Raw genomic sequence first — 20,665 nt, 5'->3', positions numbered from 1 at the left:
TTTATTGTACAATAACTCAGAATACAATCAAAGCTTAATCAATCGAAAAACTCAATAATATGCCATAACACACAGTGATATGCAGTACCCACAATTCTAACAGAATACCAGCGTTCCACATCACCTCTCAAACATAAAATGTAATACAACCGTCTCAACTACAATTATGAGAGATACTCAATAATGATGAGAGATACAAACCCTTGTTCTGCTCAAACTATGACAAATCTCTGATATCTGGTAGTATTGCTGCATAAGTTATAAATTATCAAGCCTGATATGACTATGGAATGAATATTCCAATCAGGGATTCTCTCTGATATTAATATTGGATCTTTTATTCAGTAATATGCATCTTTGCTGAATAGTGATAATATTGATGTAGTACATGTAACATTACACATCCGCAATAAAGCAGGGAGTTGCTAAATATCAGGCTAATTAATTTAATCAATACTACACATACCGTATTTTTCGCCCTATAAGACGCACCGGCCCATAAGACGCACCTAGGTTTTTGGGGAGGAAAATAAGAAAAAAAACATTTTTAACCAAAAGGTGTGCTGTGGGTTTGGAACTAATGGTGGTCTGTGGATGGCACTATTACTGGGGATCTGTGGATGACTGACACTGTTATGGGGGGGATCTGTGGATGACGGACACTGTTATAGGGGGGATCTGTGGATGACGGACACTGTTATAGGGGGGATCTGTGGATGACGGACACTGTTATAGGGGGGATCTGTGGATGACGGACACTGTTATGGGGGGGATCTGTGGATGACGGACACTGTTATGGGGGGGATCTGTGGATGACGGACACTGTTATAGGGGGGATCTGTGGATGACGGACACTGTTATAGGGGGGATCTGTGGATGACGGACACTGTTATAGGGGGGAATCTGTGGATGACGGACACTGTTATAGGGGGGAATCTGTGGATGACTGACACTGTTATAGGGGGGAATCTGTGGATGACTGACACTGTTATAGGGGGGAATCTGTGGATGACTGACACTGTTATAGGGGGGAATCTGTGGATGACGGACACTGTTATGGGGGGATCTGTGGATGACGGACACTGTTATGGGGGGATCTGTGGATGACGGACACTGTTATGGGGGGATCTGTGGATGACGGACACTGTTATGGGGGGATCTGTGGATGACGGACACTGTTATGGGGGGATCTGTGGATGACGGACACTGTTATGGGGGGATCTGTGGATGACGGACACTGTTATGGGGGGATCTGTGGATGACGGACACTGTTATGGGGGGATCTGTGGATGACGGACACTGTTATGGGGGGGGATCTGTGGATGACGGACACTGTTATGGGGGGGATCTGTGGCTTGCACTGTTACAGGGGGGGGTCTGTGGCTGACACTGTTACAGGGGGGATCCGTGGATGGCACTGTTATGGGCTGGGGGGGGGGTCTGTGGGTGGCACTGTTATATATGTGCCATCCACAGACCCCCCAGCCCATAACAGTGCCATGCACAGACCCCCCTAGCCCATAACAGTGCCATTCACAGATCCCCCCCCCCCCTGTAACAGTGCCATCCACAGATCGCAATCTGAACTGTCGACCCCCCCCCCCCCCCCGCCCGTCGCCGCACAAAATATAAGTTGTCATATTGAATTAATATTTATTAAACATGCCCCCCAACTCCTATTACTACCGTTCATCCTAATCGCTGCTGTAGAAATCAGACCGGCAGGACGGCCGGCCGGCGCGTCTCACTGACGTCACTTGCCTGCGCCGCCTACTTCATTCATAAAGTAGGCGGCGCAGGCACGTGACACGAGTTACGCTGCCGCCCGCCTGACTGGCCTGAATTCTACAGCAGCGATTAGGAGGGAAGGTAGTAATAGCAGTTGGGGGACATGTTTAATAACTATTACTTCAATATGATTTCTTATATTAGTATACCAGAGCGGCGGGGCGGTGCTATACTACACTGACTGCACCGCCCCGCCGCTATTGCCGGCCCCCAGCTCCTCCCAGTCCCTCCCCGCTCACTGATACATCGCTGGCAGCGATGTAAAACTCCACGCATTCGCCCCATAAGACGCAGGGGCATTTCTCCCCCATTTTGGGGGAAGAAAAAGTGCGTCTTATGGGGCGAAAAATACGGTAATACACATAATAAAGTGCAGATGATATGCAGAGTCTATGGGAAGTCAGCTCAAAAGTCCGTTCTAATCATTGGGATTTTCTCCTGGGTTGTGTTTCCTGTCTTTCTTTGTTTCTGTGTTCTCTGTTGTTCGTCCCCCCCCCCCCTTCGTGTGTGTGTGTGTGTGTGTGTGTGTGGGGTTTATGATCACAAACTTATCAGTTAGACACATCATCCTAACTTTGAGTTTTCCAATCATTGTCGGTTAGGCGTGTACATATGATAATGACTGTGATGTCAAGTTATCACCCAGAATGCATTTCAGCTGTTAGTGCAATGTTACCTATTCATACCTAGGTGGCACTATTGCATAAGCTACTAGCATCATCACTATTAAGGGTTAACTGTCCAGGTCTGATTTCTCTTACATTCTATACACATAATATATGGAATCCTAAATCAGAGCTAAGGGATTATCTTTGACACATAAACCCATTAAGGCATAGACTTTGTGGCACTATTTAGACTTTTCCCATACTCTGAAAATTTAGGTATCGATAAGAATATAATGGACGTTGTACCCTCACAGACATGTGTGTCTCCTCTGTTACTCCAACGGTTAATTGATTGTTAGTTAAAATAACTCTTATTAACAAAATTTTACACTTAAATTCTTCTCATCATGCTTTAGGAGTGTATGCGTTCCTAGTGAGAAATATATAAGATAATAGATGCATTGACGTCCTTCATAATATTCAACAATACAAAACTATATATGTCCTGTTGATTATCTTATACTTAAAATTTAATGTTCATTTATACACATACATCACAGATTTTCTGCTTCATCAATAGACATTAAACCATAGGGATAATTAGTACCAGATTCCTCTAGAAAATATCCTTATCTCAGTCATAAATTTATAAGGAGACAAGAATGACTCTTCTCAGACTGGTGCATCTACAGAGAAGAAATTATATGAACTGTGTCCTCTCCATGAGCCTCTTTCAGCCTATTTTAAAATACATACACAATGGTGAATATAACACAACATGGCCTCTCATAGGTAATCACATCCACTATAATAGGATATTTTGATATAAATGTTAAACACCTATGAAAAGGCACAACAATCCGGAGGACGCGGCCGCTCTCCCTCTGCCGTGGGAATATTGGGCAGGTTCTTCTGGTATTGTGTTATGTTGGTGGCTTTATTGCATTTCCAAGTAACGATGTGACTCATTAATCCCAGTGATGCGGATGATGAAGGCCATTTCATACCAGCGCCTGATGACTGGATTCTAGTGGTTGGGGTCATTTGCTTTAGGCCGTGTTCACATGTTGCAGGCATCTGACTGGTCACATTGCAAATTTCACAATTCCTCTTACTTTGGAGCATTCTATGGCGGAACACTGAGTCTTGTCCCTGTATGAAATGCTTTCATCACAATATTTGGCTGAGTTTGCACCTAGGTGGCAGAGATGCCAAGGTCATCAGTATTAGATCGGCAGGGGTCCGACTCCCGGGACCCCCGAAGATCAGCTGTATGAAGAGGCCGTGGCGCAGCCTATTCCTAGGCCAGTGATGTCACGTTCATCGGTCACGTGGCCGAAGCCCAGCTCAGTCCCATTCAAGTGAATGTACCCGGGCTGCAATACGCCCGCCAATGTCATTGATGACCTATCCTGAGGATTTGACACAACCCCTTAAACTCGCACACATGATGTAGGGGTATAAGGAGCTGCCATTTCCTTCCAGCACTGCTTATCTCCTGGAGAATCGTGTTATCTGCTATCGCTCAGTGAACACATGATGCTTCTTCTAACTGCTGTCCCTTTGTGGTTTCTTGACAGAGAAGGACGGGAAGGCTTTCCACCCAACCTACGAAGAGAAGCTGAAGCTGGTGGCGCTGCACAAACAAGTTCTCCTGGGGCCCTACAACCCGGACACCTGCCCTGAGGTCGGCTTCTTCGATGTTCTGGGCAATGATCGGAGGTAAAGCGCAGTTTGTTTCATTCCTTCCATTCTATGTAACGCATTCACTGTTTTCTATGCGTCTCCATGGTAACAGACTACAAACAAGCCCTGTGTAGTCTGATCCTGCAGTCAGGCATCATTCCGTCTCTCCACCCACGCCCCCCTCTTCTTCATAACCTACAGATGGAAGGCACAAATCTCTCCTGTACTGATAGTTTGCTGCAGTGTATCAGCACAGGAGTCCAGACTCTGCCCCTCGCAGAGGGCGGTGTAGACCGTATACAAGTGTAACAAACTCAAAGTCTGTACTCAAAGTTGACAGCAAGCAGAGTTCTTACAAGTATGGTATATTAAAAAGTCATGGTACATTGCCTAAAAAAGCGTGCTCCTGCCAAGCGCCGTTCACACTGCGTGTTTGTCCTCACAGGAAAGAATGGGCCGCCCTGGGCAACCTGAGCAAGCAAGAAGCCATGACGGAGTTTGTCACCCTGCTGAACACCTGCTGCCACCTCTTCTCCCCGTACGTCACCTCCCACAAAATAGAGAAAGAAGAGCAAGAGCGAAAGAGGTAACGCCCTGAGTCCTGTAATCCAGGGGACAGGATACCTGCTGGATTATCGGGCGGTTATAGAAACATGTATCACTGGTTCACGCCCTTTCCAGAAGACCAGAGACCTAGTAGAAGGGCTTCTTCACGCGTCGCGATATTTTATTACCGTAAAAAAAAAAAAAAAAGTGACGTGAACAAGACAGAAAATATCAATGTCCTGCTGTCTGAGGAAATTTATAAGGTCATGTATGTAGCAGTGCTGTGCCGGATTATTGGTTGCCAGACTAAAGGAATTTCACTGTAGCAGTGATTTGTACCGTCTCACAACATCTGCTGCTCAGATACGGCTTCTGTTTTTATTTTTATAGCAATGCCATAATGATCTTACATAATCGGAATCTCCTCCGGGACGGCGATGTCCCCTCGGGCAGGCGGAAAAATACAGCGACCGAAATAGTCCAATTCCCAGGACTCCTTTTGCTTGCGTTCCTCCCCCACCCTGCCCCAATGGCACCTACATATGATTACGCTGTTAGATTCCTTTAGTCTGGCATCCGGATAGTCCGAGCACTGCAGTGACTGATTTAAAGGGGAAGATCTGCAGCCTGTGAATCGCTGGGAACTATTGGAAACCCAATTGACAGTTCTCACGTGGTTCCTTGAGCCGGGGTCTCGGGCCGTGCGCAGGTCACTGCCGTCCCAGTCTCTCAGGGGGACATCTGGTGCCGATGGTGACCCGTTTTAGGGCACCACTTCCAGCAGTCTTTGATCCGGCGGGTCGATCTCTCCTGGAGTCACTGCGTTGAGTCACCAGACGATTATTTTCCACTATTTCATCCTTTCCCAGTCAGGATGGTGCAGGATTATAAAATAAAAAAAATGACAGCGTTCTTCAAGAAACAGGACCGCACCTTTCTACAGGGTGTTAGTGGTATTGCAGATCAACATCATTTCATTTAATGAAGCTGCAATACCAGATACAGGATGGAGGTGGCGCTGTTTCTGGCCCAAAAAAGTCAAGTATAGTGATTTTAGATTGTGCCAACATATTCTACAGCATTGTGCGGAGTTTGTCACCAAGAATTTACTAATCTAGTTTGATTAAATGCCCCCTCATATAATTTCTTAAATCCTATAAGTTCAGCATTACAGAATCCACACTGCAGGGTAAAGCATGGGGGACAGAAGAGCAGTCTGAGACTCTGATGGCATAAGTGAATTTCATACTCCAGCAGACAATGCCGCTTGGCTGGATTCGCTGATCGTAGCTGGCATTGCTAAAAAAAACTGCCCAGCGTGCATCACCCGGGGGTAGAGCAATGGTTTCCACAGGCTGCTGTCCATGTCTTGTAAAGCATCATCTGCTGATTTTTTTTTTACAGGAGGGAGGAGGAGGAGCGGAGAAGGCGGGAAGAAGAGGAGCGTCAGCGCCTGCGACGGGAGGAGGAGAGACGGAGGAAAGAGGAGGAGGAGAGACGGAGGAGGGAGGAGGAGGAGAGGATGCGTGCAGAGGATGAGCGGTTTCGAATGGAGCAGCAGAAGTAAGTACTCCCATCAGGAGTCATCTCTTATATACGCCTCCGGCACTCCAGCTGTTCTCAAACTACAACTCCCAGAATCCTCCTGCAAGAACAGCCAAGTAAGTTTGCATGCTGAGAGTTGTAGTTTCACAGCAGCTGGAGTGCTGCAGGTTGCTTGTCCTCGTACTACGCCCTTCATATGGATATCTTGGGGGATTTTGGAAAGCCTGTAAGGAGCAGCGGCGCCCGATCTGCTCGCATGACTGGCTGATATATAACGCCGTGTCTCCCTGCAGACTGCACATGGTCTGGTCTCGGGGGCCAATGTACTCACATTAGTGGATTTGTCTTGCAGCCCTGGGTTGTGAATGAGCCGGGGGCCGCCATCATTTTAGCACTGCAGTCACGCTTCAGCTCAATCTCTGCACAGCAGGAGGCTTCTCAGCAGGAGCGTGCATTGTCTCGCATCTAAATCCCGTTTCCGTTTTCCTCCAGGCAGCAGATCATGGCTGCTCTGAACTCCCAGACCGCCGTGCAGTTTCAGCAGTATGCGGCCCAGCAATACCCGGGGAACTTCGAGCAACAACAGATCCTGATCCGACAACTGCAGGAGCAGCACTACCAGCAGTACATGCAGCAGCTCTACCAAGTGCAGCTCGCCCAGCAACAGGTAGAGGCGCCATCACATAGACCTCCAAAGAGATTCCTCACTGACCCCCTCCCCAAATCAAGGCTTAGAACATCTCAGGAGAAACTGCTGCATTTCACATACAGGTTGTAGGAGGAATTGCCCATGAATTAGACGCAGCGTGCATGAGGATTTGTAGATCAGTAAATCATTTGGAGGCTTTGCTGCACTGAAGTCTGAAATATGGCTGATGCCCTCACCCCAATGCTTTACACAGCAGCTCTGCAGGAAGTACATGGGGAGTCGCTGTTACGGCAAGGACCCAGTGATTATAAACTACAGTTCCACCATACATGTTACCAAAAATGTAATCCTTTAAATGTTGACTGACATATGTCATAGTGGTCTCGTGGGCACTACCCAGTGACCCCCATAAGATTATAGTGGGAGTATGAAGAGGCCGCCTAACGGCTCAGTTCCGGGAGTTGGACTCCTGCCAGTCAGATATCGATGTCCCTGAAAACCCCTTTGTGGCCCACGCAGGGCTGGTCGTCGTATTGTTGCCCTCTCACACGTATCATCTGATTTCCACCCCTACAGGCGGCCTTACAGAAACAACAGGAGGCGCTGTCAGCAGGAAGCCGCTCTCCAGTAACTTCTCCAGCCAAGGTGAACACGGGAACTGTCACAGGGTCCGGAGAATCCCCCTCGGTCAACGGGCAAACTCATCCACACATAGACGGCACTGAGACAGAACTGGAGGCCGACCCATTGGAGGACCTGCTGGAGAATGGACCTAAAGGTGCGTCCCCATAGACAGCGTCTGATTTTAGGTGTGGACGCAATGTACCTCTAAAGTTGTGTTTATCTGGGGGACAGTCTGTCCATGAGTTATCTGCCCAGTTCTCCTAGATATAGAGCCATGGTACCCCGACATGAGGAACATAAGTCTGCGGCGCTTACTCCTCTCGGTACTAGAAATCCCTGCAGGGGGGTACAGGGCTACTTTTGGTTGTTAACGTCTGCTTTTGTCACAGCAGAGTCCACGCCGGTCATCGCTGCTCCTTCTATGTGGACAAGACCCCAAATTAAAGACTTCAAAGAGAAGATCCGGCAAGACGCGGACTCGGTCATCACCGTGGGAAGAGGAGAGGTGGTCACAGTCCGCGTCCCCACACACGAGGAGGGCTCCTATCTTTTCTGGGAGTTTGCCACGGATAACTTTGACATTGGTTTTGGGGTTTACTTTGAATGGACAGACTCCCCAAACACGACTGTGAGTGTGCACGTCAGCGAGTCCAGCGAGGACGAGGAGGAGGATGAAGGTTCGTTACTCTGTGATTGTTATATGACCCCTTCCTGTTCCCCTGCTGCGTTACTGTAATATTTATAGCACAGGCTGTCTGCATAGACCCCCAACCCCCGGGTCTTATCGGGGGGTGGGTCTCCACACGCACATCACATTGTCATGGCCCCTGAGCTGTGCATAGAAATCAAAGGGGCGCTAATAGGACAGTGGTCTCCAGCCTGTCCAGGTCTTGCAAAACTACAACTCTCAGCATGCGCTTTAGCCATGGCTGCATGGTTTTCACAGGTTAAACATTAAACTTTCAGAAACTTTTTATCCACCCAGGGAATGGCCTGTAAGATCTAAACTGGCCGTCTAAAGAGACTCCCACCAATCCAGACTATTAGGATGGTCTCAGTGGAAAGAGGGTCTCGCCTACAAAGCGCTTCTCTATGAGGTTATATTAAAGCGGTCGAATCCATGGCAGAAATAAATCCAAGGCTGACCTTCGGATTGTTGCTGAGGACTTGCAGTTATACTTGCCGCCGATTTTGTCCGATTCAATTAGACTAATCCACGTGTGGCCACCCACCACAGATTAGTCTTCTGTGTGTCCCAGGAGATCAGCTATGTCCCCCTCCTGCTCCTCACTGCCTTGTGCTTAGCTATAAGACAGGTGGCTGCAGCAGGAGCCTCTTCCCTCTGCAGTAGGGCACAAAGATTAAGCCTCAGCCCCTTGCTTATGTTTTGCCCCCCCCAACCAAATATGGAAAAGACATCCGTGTTGGTCCCATGTCCATATGTGTCCACATTGCTGATAAAATTGAAGTTTTAATATATGAAAATGAGCCTCTAGGAGCAACGGGGGCGTTACCATTACACCTAGAGGCTGAGCTCTCTCTACAACTGCCACGCCCTCTGCACTTTGACAGGCCCAGGCAGTGAAAACGTCATAATGCTTAGCCCGGGCAAAGGGTGTGACAGCTGCAGAGAGAGCAGAGCCTTTAGTTGTAATGGCAACACCCCTGTAGCTCCTAGAGACTCATTTGCATATATTAAAACTATAATTTTTTTTCCTTGCACCACGAGAGAGAGAGGTTCTGCCCCCATAGACAGGAAACCTGCAGAATTAAAGGGCGGACACTCTCCTCCCAATTCAGTGTGGTTTCCTGTCTCTGGGAAAGCCTGCAGTTTTCTTTTATGCTGACCCCAGTTTTTAGGCTGGAATAGGGTTGGGGAATACCTGCAGTTCCCAGAGGTAAGAAGCAGCATCGGTTGGTGCGCTGGTGGGGACGGGCAGAGGCACAGCAAGTCTCCAGAGGGAGCATCTTGGGTGCTGGAGTGTTGTGTGCCTGGCGTGGCGTCGCTGATGCGCTAGATGCACGGACTTCCTGGCCACAGGGGGAGAAGGAGAAGCTTCCGGCAAGGGGAGAGGCCGGGGAAAACATGCGGATCGGCGGGGGGAGCGGTGATGTCATCACAGAGCGCGTATGAGAAGAGTGCTCTGTAAGCAGGAGGATGGCGTCCTAATCAGAGTTTCTGGCTTGGCGGTCCGGTGGGAAGCATGGAGGCGGAGGAGAAATGCACTGAGGAGTCTGGAGTCCCTCCAACCCTGGTACTTCTGAGGGGTGAGTGCTCTGGGGCATATGGAGTCCTACTTCTCTTCTGATACCTAAATGTGTTTTCAGGCAAAGCCTAGGAAGGTCGTTTCAAAAAATAATAAAGAGTGTGGTCTTTGTAAATCTGTTTTACCGCCTGAGAGGGAGAATAGGATGTGTCAGAGTTGTGTTGAAAGAACGGTGGCTGAGGAATCACCGTCAGGCGTCGATCAGAAGTGAATTCCTCTCTATCCTCTAAGAAAGCAGCCGGTACAAGATATCCAAAGTTGAGGCGGATAAATACCGCACAGGAGTTTTTCATCTAATTCTGAAAAAGATGAAATGCACTCCACCTTATATTGGCCTTCTGAAAATTCGTCCCTATCTTGTTTTGAGGAAGGCGAGATAAGCGGCAAACCATGTTCTCCAATAGAAGATACGGATAGGCTTTTAAAAGCCGTAAGATCCACAATGGGCATTGAAGAGATAAAAGAACCAAAGTCCATTCAGGATGTTATGTTTGGGGGTCTAGAATCCAAACACCACAGCGCCTCCCCGGTACGTAAGAATGTACCAGCCTTACTTAAAGGGCAGTGAAAGAAACCTAACAGAAAATTTTTTCAAAAAACCTTAAGCAAAAATATCCTTTTATAGAGGACTGTGCTACTTGGGATAAGGTGCCTAGAATAGATGTAGCTACATCTAAAGTCTCTAGGAAAACTGCCCTTCCCTTTGATGGGAGTACTAAAGGACCCTTTAAATAAAAAAGCTGAGTCTTTTTTAAAAGGAGCCTGGGAGGCGTCTCCGTCTTCACTCAGACCAAGTATAGCTTCCACATGTACGGCCCGTTCCCTTATGGTCTGGCTCTATGAGCTGAAAAGTCAATTAAAAAATAAATGTCCCAGAGAAGAAATACTAGCGTCCTTGCCTACTACGAAGAAGGCGTCAGATTTCTTGGCAGATGCTTTGACTGATTCTGTTAGATCCACCGCTTTATCAAATTCTGCCCGTGGAGCGCTCTGGCTAAAAAACTGGGTTGGTGACTTCCCATCAAAAAACAAGCTACGTAGTGTTCCATGTGAAGGGGGGGGAATACCTTTTTGGGCTGACGCTGGATGATCTATAATATATATTTTGATAAAACGAAAAGATTTCCAGGATTCCTTTTCATCGAGGAATAAATTTAGCCGTCTTTTTCGTCCCTTTAGGAATAGTCGAGAATGATATAAAAAATCAAGGGAGGATAGATTTAGAAACCAAAGAAAGGGAAGAAATTATTTTTTCAGCCAACCCTTTGGAGACAAAAAGTAACGGGATTAGCAATGACGCCAGAAGTCAGATTAAAGCTTTTTTTTTTTTTTTTTTTCCGCCGGGTCCTAGATTTCTTGCAACTCGTGGATTCTAGACACAATTCTCACTGGACTAAAACTAGAATTTCGTATGGTCCCTCCAGTAAAATTCTTAATAACAAAAATTCAGACTCCGGCTCAAGGAATTTCTGCTATTGAAAAAGAAGTACTAAAATTAGTCAAAAAAAATCTGTTTTAGTTCCTGTGCCAAAGGGAGAAGGCGGCGAGGGATTTTATTCCCCTATTTCTAGTTTAAAAAAAAAAAAAAGATGGTTCTTTCAGAACAATAATAAACTTAAAAAAATTCAAAATGGAAACTATAAGATCAGTAATAAACCCTCCTCCTCACTGTTTCATGGCAGGACTCAATCTCAGGGATGCATACTATCACGTTCCAATCTTCCTCAGACATCAAAAATTCTTAAGAGTTGCAGTAAAAATAGGAGGGCAGCTACAACATCTTCAGTTCCAGGCTCTCTCGTTTGGCCTTTCCATCGCTCCAGGGGTCTTCACAAAAATAATAGCAGAGATGGCGGCTCATATAAGAGAAAATCTATTCTTTTTAAACCATACCTGGACGATTTTTTTAATAGTAGGAAAAACAGAGGAAGCCTGTGGAAGAGCGGTATCAGAAATTCTAGACAGGTTAGGCTTGGTCTTTAAACCTAGAAAAGTCAAAGCCTCTTCCTTCCAGAATTCAGACTTTTTTGGGATTGATCCTAGACTCATCTTCCCAGAAAGAAAGGATTTCCCACTGGAGAACCCTTGAGTGAAGTTGTGCCCATCTTAACGCCGGGATACATGACGTGAGGGACCCCAAGATAGACATTCCCTTCCTCATAGAGACCACTGGGTTTCTGGTTAGATTTCTAATTCTCTCCTGAATATGACTGACCTTTTCTTCTGGCAACATACATTTCTGGAAAAAGAACGACTCCCTAGATTCAAAGATAAGACTCTCAGACCAAACTCTCCTGAGCTTAGCATGGTGGTTAAAGAGAAAAAACTTTGATTCAGAGAGTTCCATGGAGGTTAGACCTGGTATGTCTAACCATGGATGCAAGCCCCTAGGGGTGGGGGGCTCATATTCAGGGGATCTCCCTTCAGGGTCTTTGGGGGGACGTCCAAAAAGGGGATCCTCCAACCTAATAGAACTGACAGCAGTAGGTCTAGCAATGAGGTCGATCCTTCCAAGAATAAGAGGGAGAAATCTCAGGATTATGACTGACAACAAAACGGTGGTCTCTTATCTGAACGGACAAGGGGGCACAAGATGCAAAATTCTGATGCAGGAAGCCCAGAAAATCCTCTTATTAGCAGAAAAAGAGTGTGCCTCAATCTCAGCGGTACATAGGGGGGTGGAAAATGGACAGGCAGACTTTGAGTCGCCATTTTCTATCTCAGAACGAATGGAGTCTGAACCAGTCCATTTTCGAGAAAATAATGGTTCTCTGGGATCATCCAATAATAGACCTTTTTGCAACTTTCCAGAACAAGAAGGTTCAGAATTTCTTTTCCCTAGACCCAGGGGGATCCCCTTGTGGGATAGATGCCTTTCTCCAGAATTGGAGTTTTCCCCTAGCCTACGTCTTTCCTCCGATCCCATTGATTCCAAGAGTCCTAAGAAAAATCAGGGAAGATGGCGCAAGGGTTATCCTCATAGCCCCGTTTTGGCCGAGGAGATCGTGGTTCACGTGGCTTCGGATCATGTCGGTCTCAGATCCTTGGGTACTTCCAGAGAACCGGAACCTATTGAACCAGGGTCCAGTTTTCCACCCCGATATAAAAAAAATCTCCATCTGACTGCCTGGAACTTAAAATGTACTTACTAGGTAGGAAGGGATTTTCTGATGCCTTGATCTCTACTCTTCTTAAGAGTAGGAAAGAGGTGACGGTGGCCATTTGTGCTAGAATTTGGCAGAAACCTTTGTTTTCAGGTATCCAGTTTAAAGAAATTCCCTCTTCTGCTCCCATTCATCTAGTTTTAGAATTTCTTCAAAAGGGATTAGAACTAGGTCTGGCAGGTAGTACCTTTTTAAAAGTTTCAGCTCTTTCTGCCTAGTTTGATCAAGATATTGCAGGATGCACATGGGTTTCAAGAATCTTTAGAGCAGTAGCCAGATCCGCCCGATAACCTCCCATAGACCCCCTCCATGGGACCTAAACTTAGTTTTAAAGGCCTTGACTCTGCCACCATTTGAACAGTTGGATACCAGCTCCATTAAATTGTCTTACCTTGAAATCATGTCATCTAATAGCATTAACTTCAGCTCATAGGGTTACTGAAATCCAAGCCATATCCATTAACCCTTCATACACCACTGTTTTGGAAGATAAGGCGTTGATTCGTCAGGATCCTGCTTTTTTTTTCTTCCAAAAGTAGCTTCCAGTTTTCATAGGTCTCATGAAATTGTCCTTCCTACTTTTTTTTTTTTTTTTTTAAGAACCCGAGGTCAGAAGATGAAAAGTCGCTTCATTGATTAGATGTAAGAAGAGCTTTGATTAATTATCTGTCTCGCACTGAAACCTGGCAAATCTTCTTCACTCTTTTTGTCCTCTTCCAAGGAGTAAATAAGGGAAAGGCGGCCACCAAAGGTTCCATCGCAAGATGGATTGTTTCTGCCATTTCTTTGGCCTATTCATTTGGTTTATCTCCTCCGGTGGGTCTTAAAGCACGTTCTACCAGGGCAGTTGCCACCTCCCGGCAGAGAGATCCTCAGTCCCCGTAGAGGACATTTGCAGAGCAGCGACAACCTTTTTTAAGCACTATCGGCTTGATTTGAGCTCATCTTCTTTTTTTTTTTTTTTTTTTTTCCCTTTGGGGAAGGGGTGCTTCTTTCGGCTCTCCCACCTTAAATTTTCCTCTGGTAAATCACTTGTGGTGCTGTCGTGGGTGAAGTGAAAAATGATCACTACTCCTCGGTAATTGGATTTTCCAGAGCCCATGACAGCACCCTTATTTTCCCGCCCTTCCGGTTTATTTCTAGTTCTCCTATTCTCATGTTGGTGTAGCATGTACAAATAAAATTGTGTGTATTAAGTTGAAAATTGTCGGTTATCTAAACATTATGTGGGCGGACTTCCTCCGATGCTTGGATATCGCACTGGATTGGGAGGAGAGTGTCCGCCCTTTTATTCTGCCGGTTTCCTGTCTACGTAGGCGTATCCTCTCTCTCTCGTGGTGCTGTCGTGGGTTCTGGAAAATCCGATTACCGGTGAGTATTCATAATTTTTCTCAGCAATGCGTAGGCACATATATGAACATGGGACCAACACAGATGCCTTCAGCTACTAAGTGCACATCTAACGGGTCAGCCACAAACCTGCTGACAGATGCCCTTTAACCCTCTGTTCTCTGCCGAACTTGACTTGTCTGACCATAAGACCCTTATAACCATCTGTTTTAGCTCTTCTGTCGTCTTGTAGCCTGACCTCCTTACTGACTCTTGTCTCCTCATTACAGAAAACCCCAACAACGAAGAGAAAGCCAAAAAGAACGCCACCAAGCCTCAGCTGGATGAGATTGTGCCGGTCTACAGGCGGGATTGTCACGAAGAGGTGTACGCCGGCAGCCACCAGTACCCCGGCCGAGGGGTCTACCTGCTCAAATTTGACAACTCTTACTCCTTGTGGCGTTCAAAATCTGTGTACTACAGAGTGTACTATACTAGATAAAGGAGGGTGGGAGGGGCCAGGGCAGCGAGTCGATCACGTGTTGCTGGATCCTTTTCAATCAGTGTTGCCTCCCCATTTCTCCACTTTCCGTCATGTGGCGGACGGCGGCTCTTGGCGCAAAACTAATTCAAGCGTGCTCTGATTTAACCCTTTCAGTGTCACAACACCCCGTGACAGCGAAAGGGGTTAAAAGAAAAAATTTGGCTGCGCCTGCACCTTTTGGTTTTTGTCTTCACACCTGTATGGAGTTCTTAATTATTATTCTTATTTTAAGTGAGCCTCGCCCGGCATCTCATGATCTGTTCGTAAGACAAGTGTGCATGGGAAGCGCCACCAGGGGGGGTGTCCCCTCTGCCATCGTGTTTGGTACCAGGGTAATGAGTGCCCCCCCCTTAGGACTGGTAAATGTCCATGCAGGCTCTGCATAGAGGAAGGTATGGAGTGTGCACAGGTCTATGCGTCATCACTAGCTCAATACTGATGGTTTCTTCTCCGCTGCAAAGTCAGAGACTCTCCGGTGTCCGCCGCCAGCAGGGGGCGTCGGAGGGTTGTGGTGGAAGTCTATCTGTTCTCTCATCAATCAGTCTATGATTTTGTCTCGATCTTGTACTATGTAAAATATGTAACAATATGAAAGATGGTTTATAATTATAATAATAATCGTATGGAATAATCTGTCCTGTGTCATGTAAAGTGTGTAAGCACTACACCTCCCACAATGCCACGCAGCAGAGCATGCGCTGTCTTAGACGGTGTTGCAGCAGGGGGTGCGGAGGGTGGAGTCTGAGAAAGGAACAGAAAATCAGCAGAATTGTGAGTGCAGCTCTGGATGTGACATATTTGCAAGTTTTTGCATTGTTTAGATAGATTTGACCTGTAAAATGCTGTACAGCAGAGCTGATCCAGTATGTTGTGTTATCGTATAGGGGAGGGATCAGCAACCTCTGGCACTCCTGCTGCTGTGAAACTACAACTCCCAGCATGCACACTTACTCGACGGTTCTTGTAACTCCTATAGAAGTGAAAGCAGGATTCTGGGAGTTGTAGTTTCAGAACAGCTGGAGTCCCGGAGGTTGCTGATCTCTGGTCTAGGGGAATGCACAGTAGGGTAGATGTCACAGCGCCACAGTCTCCTGCTGTTGCAAAACTATAACTCCCAGCATGCCACAGGTTGTCAGGGCATGCTGGGAGTTATAGTTTCACCACTGTTGGATAGTCCAAACTGCTTTTTAAATACTGACTTGCACTAATACTTTTTATTTAAATGCTGGTTTTCTATGAAGGGGTTAAATTGATGTCCGAAGTCAAGGACAACGATATGGCCACCGATGCACGTACAGTAAGGTTGTTGCCTGGCTTTCTTAGATCTCTGAACATTAAAAGGGTTTTCTGAAATTTTAAAGGGACTCTGTCACCACTTTCTAACCCCCACTTTTAAAACTATAGTTCTGTCCATGGAGCCCCTGTGATTACAATGGTGGTGTTATATGCGAAATCCGCAGGCTCGTTTTGATAAAAAAAACTTTTATCTAACCTGTCACTCATGAGGATAAGGTGCCCAGGGCGTTTCTCCCGGTCTGAACATGCCGCCCACCGCCGTTGGTGCCCAGCTCCTCCTCTGATCCTTTCAGCGCCGCCTGAATGTGAAGAAATACGCCTCCGGCTCTCCCTCAGTCCCCCCCTCCTTTTCTAAAATTTCGCGCGTGCGCACAGGCCTGTGCCTGATGCGCCCGTGCAGACTTTTCGATTCAGCCTCATTGAGCGAAGTGCGCATGCGCACTTCGCTCAACCTCCCGATAACGCGAACACTGCCGCACGCGCGGGATCTTAGAAAAGAAGGAGGGGGGACTGAGGGAGAGCCGGAGGCGTATATCTTCACATTCAGGCGGCGCTAATTCAAGGCAGAGGAGGAGCTGGGCACCACCAACGGCGGCGGCGGCGGCATGTTCAGACCAGGAGAAACGCCCTGGGCACCTTATCCTTATGAGTGACAGGTTAGATAAAAGTTTTTTTTATCAAAACGAGCCTGTGGATTTCGCATATAACAACACCATTGAAATCACAGGGGCTCCATGGACAGAACTATAGTTTTAAAAGTGCGGGTTAGAAAGTGGTGACAGAGTCCCTTTAATACTGATGAACTATCCTGTGGAAAGGTCATCAGTATCTGATTGTTAGGGTCCGACACCCAGGACGCCCGCCGATCAGCTGTTTTGATAAGGCAGCGGCACTCCTGAGAGCACAGCGCCGTACATTGTCTAGTGGTCATGCTTGGTATCGCACTCACTTGAATGGGGCTGAGCTGCTCCTAGGCCTCGTGAACGACGAACGTGACATCACTGGTCTAGGAAAAGTAATGCGACACTACTGCAAGCGCTGGTGCCTTCACAGCTGATCAGCGGGGGGCCGGACCCCCACCGATAGGATAGGTCATCAGTATTGAATTGTCAGAAAACCCCTTTAACGAGGCAGATCTGGAGCCTGGGAAAGCTGGGTGACGAGTCTGACGACTTACGTGGGAGCAGTCATGGTGCCTATATTGGTCATCACCCAGCTTTCCCAGAAACAGATGTAAGAAAAGAACGGCTGAATAAAATTTTGTAATACTTGACAGAACATTATATAATTTCTGTTGTATCTCTGCAGTAATTCCTGGAAGGCAGTGCAGCGCAAGGGCTGTATTATACTGCTAGATGGTCAGGCAGTGCAAACTGAATGACGGAGGAACGACCGCGGTAACGCTCCTTCCTCCCACATTCACTTCTATTGATTATCGGCACAACATCCCTGATTACACAGGAAGACGTGCCGCCGATAATCCTGATCAAAGATGCATCAGCCGATAAACGAGCTGCTTGATTACACGGGCCCATTATCAGGAAGGAGCGTCCCTATAAACCCTTGTTCCTGATAATTAGCCCAAAAATTGTGAGATCTAAAAGGGCCCCCTGAAATTTCTGGGGTGACCCTAGGAGCAGTAGGGTTCAGTGCAAGACATATTGTAGGGATTTCTGACAGAAGGGATTAGACAGCTGCTGTTCAGACCGGTAACAGCCTGGGTGGTCTGCGAAATTACTGTGGGATGGGTACAGCCTTGCCACGCTGTGCCCACCTGCAGACCCACTGTGGATAAGTTTAAGTCTCGAGACAACCCCTTTATCTTTGTAGCAGTCACATCTCGGCGGAAGATCACTGACCTGGTTTTTGTTATAGAGTTCAATGTATGTTGCATGCAGGGAGCTCCCCCTAGTGGTGGCTGCAGGTAGCCATTGTGTTATCTTTATCTACAGTATATAGAAATATTACGAAAGGAATTCACATAGAATGAAGACGGCATGATGCGGAAATGTGGAGAATCTCCTGTTAGGGATTGTGTAAGATGCCTTTGGTGGGGATAGAAAGCAGATGACCCTCATGAATGAGCCCTCACCGAGCATTAGTAGCAGGACGTGTCTGATATCCCCTATTAGTCATTTCTGCAATAAGCAGCTGTTGATTGTGTCTATGCTGTTCCCTGACGCTCCAACCGTTTCAGTTTACCAAGTCTTTACAGAGGTCTGAAATCTTCACCGGATCCCAGCTGACTAGTCGAAGAGGCGTGAAAGGAGCTGCTGCATGTGGAACTCATAATTTCTGCATCCCACTTTCAGGGGCTTCTGCATACTGACGGTTTCCCTTTAAGACTTGCATTCGGATCCATGTACAATAAGGGTTCCACAAACCGTATACTGTACATAAAATACGCTGCTCTACTACGGAGCACCTGTTCAGCGCAGCCTGCCAGTGACGGGCGTTAACCCTTTACTCGTTCCGGTTTTATTTTGTGACCGTCGCATTGCCTTTGAGCTGTTCGGTGATAACAGGACAAGTGCAATTTAAAGGAGTGAAATCGCTCAAATCCTCTATTTTAAAATGGTCATTCTGACACGACTCTCTGTATAGTCCTATACTTTGTGTTTTGATATCGGTTTGTTGGAAGGACGTGTCATACACTGTAAATTTAGTTCTTATAAGGAATAATTAAGTTTATCTTCATTAAAGACTGAATTCTCTCCTTTTTGATTTCTTACGATGTAAAGCGTGTCCAAGAGTCTTCATTACAGTGTGCAACCATTTTCTGGCCGCGTATCCGTTTTTAATGGCTGTTTTGCATCCGTTTTTAATGTCCCACCCCTTTTTATTATCTATTAATAATTTAAACTAACAAACCAATGAAACTGTTGTAAAAGTTATGTTTATTAATATATTTTACACATGAATGAAAATAACTATAACTTTAAAATGTATCAAAAACAAATAAAAATTATTGTTGGAAAAAAATAAAAATAAAAAACATGGATGTAGTTCCGGGATGTTGTTTTTACATCCCAACCCCTGGAAGTGCCCATAGTATATTGCCCACATAGTGCAGCCTCAGTGTATGTACAATGCCCTCCCAGCCCTTGTACTGTTGACAGATCCATTAAAAAAATATATATAAATGGCAGCCCTGGGAAAAAGAAAGAGAAAATGGGTGCACAGCCCAAATGGGAAAAAGCTTACCCAATATGAAGAGACCAAAAAATGGGCAGCACTCCAAAGTAATGGTGAAATACACAAAACTTTATTCACCCATGTAACAAGGCAATGTTTCGGCTCACATTGAGCTGAAACGTTGCTTTGTTACATGGGTGAATAAAGTTGTGTGTGTGTGTATATATATATATTTTTTTAATATTTATTGAACAGATATACTCAACTTTTTGCCATATATCTGCATATATACAAAGATTATTTGCGCCGTACACTACAACTTTTTCACCTTTTCTGCTGCTCATGCCAAGTGTAAAAAAAATGGCCCGCAGACCCGTCTCATTTTCTACGCAAAGGAGCTGACATAGATTTAGACAAGTCTAAAGTCCGCCAGCGGATGAACCGCCTGTGCAGGAGGTATGAAGACAGCACACTCGCTCCTCACTGGAGGCAGTCGGACCTGCGCATGTGATGTCACTGTGCTTGGAACGTCTGGTCTTAAAGCCTGGAGCGAGTGTCCACAAGTGGATGAGTTTTTTCTTTTTTCCATTTTAACCCTTGAATGGCTCTTGTCTAAATGGCTGTTAAAAAAAAAAAATTGTCCCATTGATTTTAATGGAGTCAGACTGGCAAAAATAGGACGTTTTTTTTTTTTTTTAAATGTGAATAGCCTCTTTGACTTCAATTGTCAACATGGGCGTTTTTCCACTGTTGTGTAAAATTAGCCTAACTTTACCTTTGCTTTATTAGGGGATATTCCATACTGCAAGGAAAAAAATAAATATATATATATATATATACACACACTCACCTAAAGAATTATTAAGAACACCATACTAATACGGTGTTGGACCCCCTTTTGCCTTCAGAACTGCTAAGGTAGCCCGTGGCATTTAAAAGATGGCCAATTGGCACTAAGGGGCCTAAAGTGTGCCCAGAAAACATCCCCCACACCATTACACCACCACCACCAGCCTGCACAGTGGTAACAAGGCATGATGGATACATGTTCTCATTCTGTTTACGCCAAATTCGGACTCTACCATTTAAATGTCTCAACAGAAATCGAGACTCATCAGACCAGGCAATATTTTTCCAGTCTTCGACAGTCCAATTTTGGTGAGCTCGTGCAAATTGTAGCCTTTTTTTCCTATTTGTAGTGGAGATGAGTGGTACCCGGTGGGGTCTTCTGCTGTTGTAGCCCATCCGCCTCAAGGTTGTGCGTGTTGTGGCTTCACAAAGGCTTTGCTGCATACCTCGGTTGTAACGAGTGGTTATTTCAGTCAACGTTGCTCTTCTATCAGCTTGAATCAGTCGGCCCATTCTCCTCTGACCTCCAGCATCAACAAGGCATTTTCGCCCACAGGACTGCCGCATACTGGATGTTTTCCCCTTTTCACACCATTCTTTGTAAACCCTAGAAATGGTTGTGCATGAAAATCCCA

General features: G+C 46.2%; 1 protein-coding gene across 2 annotated transcripts in view; it reads left to right on the top strand.

Moving 5' to 3' along the window:
• ACBD3 (acyl-CoA binding domain containing 3) overlaps positions 1–16,103 on the top strand; it is a 32,057-nt gene extending 15,954 nt beyond the window's left edge. Inside the window, exons 2-8 of one of the 2 annotated variants that reach the window (XM_044291588.1) lie at positions 3,977–4,118; positions 4,528–4,668; positions 6,033–6,191; positions 6,666–6,840; positions 7,399–7,600; positions 7,839–8,123; positions 14,497–16,103. In XM_044291588.1, coding sequence (XP_044147523.1) covers positions 3,977–4,118; positions 4,528–4,668; positions 6,033–6,191; positions 6,666–6,840; positions 7,399–7,600; positions 7,839–8,123; positions 14,497–14,708 — 1,316 coding nt within the window. In that variant the 3' untranslated portion in view covers positions 14,709–16,103. Of the gene's footprint in view, positions 1–3,976; positions 4,119–4,527; positions 4,669–6,032; positions 6,192–6,665; positions 6,841–7,398; positions 7,601–7,835; positions 8,124–14,496 lie in introns of both variants that reach the window. The other variant, XM_044291587.1, reaches the window with a different exon arrangement.
• The last annotated feature ends 4,562 nt before the right edge of the window (positions 16,104–20,665 follow it).

The sequence above is a fragment of the Bufo gargarizans genome, chromosome 4 (genome assembly GCF_014858855.1).
Source record: "Bufo gargarizans isolate SCDJY-AF-19 chromosome 4, ASM1485885v1, whole genome shotgun sequence".
Classification (NCBI taxonomy): Eukaryota; Metazoa; Chordata; class Amphibia; order Anura; family Bufonidae; genus Bufo; species Bufo gargarizans.
The sequence above is the reverse complement of the archived record's forward strand: the minus strand, read 5'-3'. Positions and strand labels throughout refer to the sequence as shown.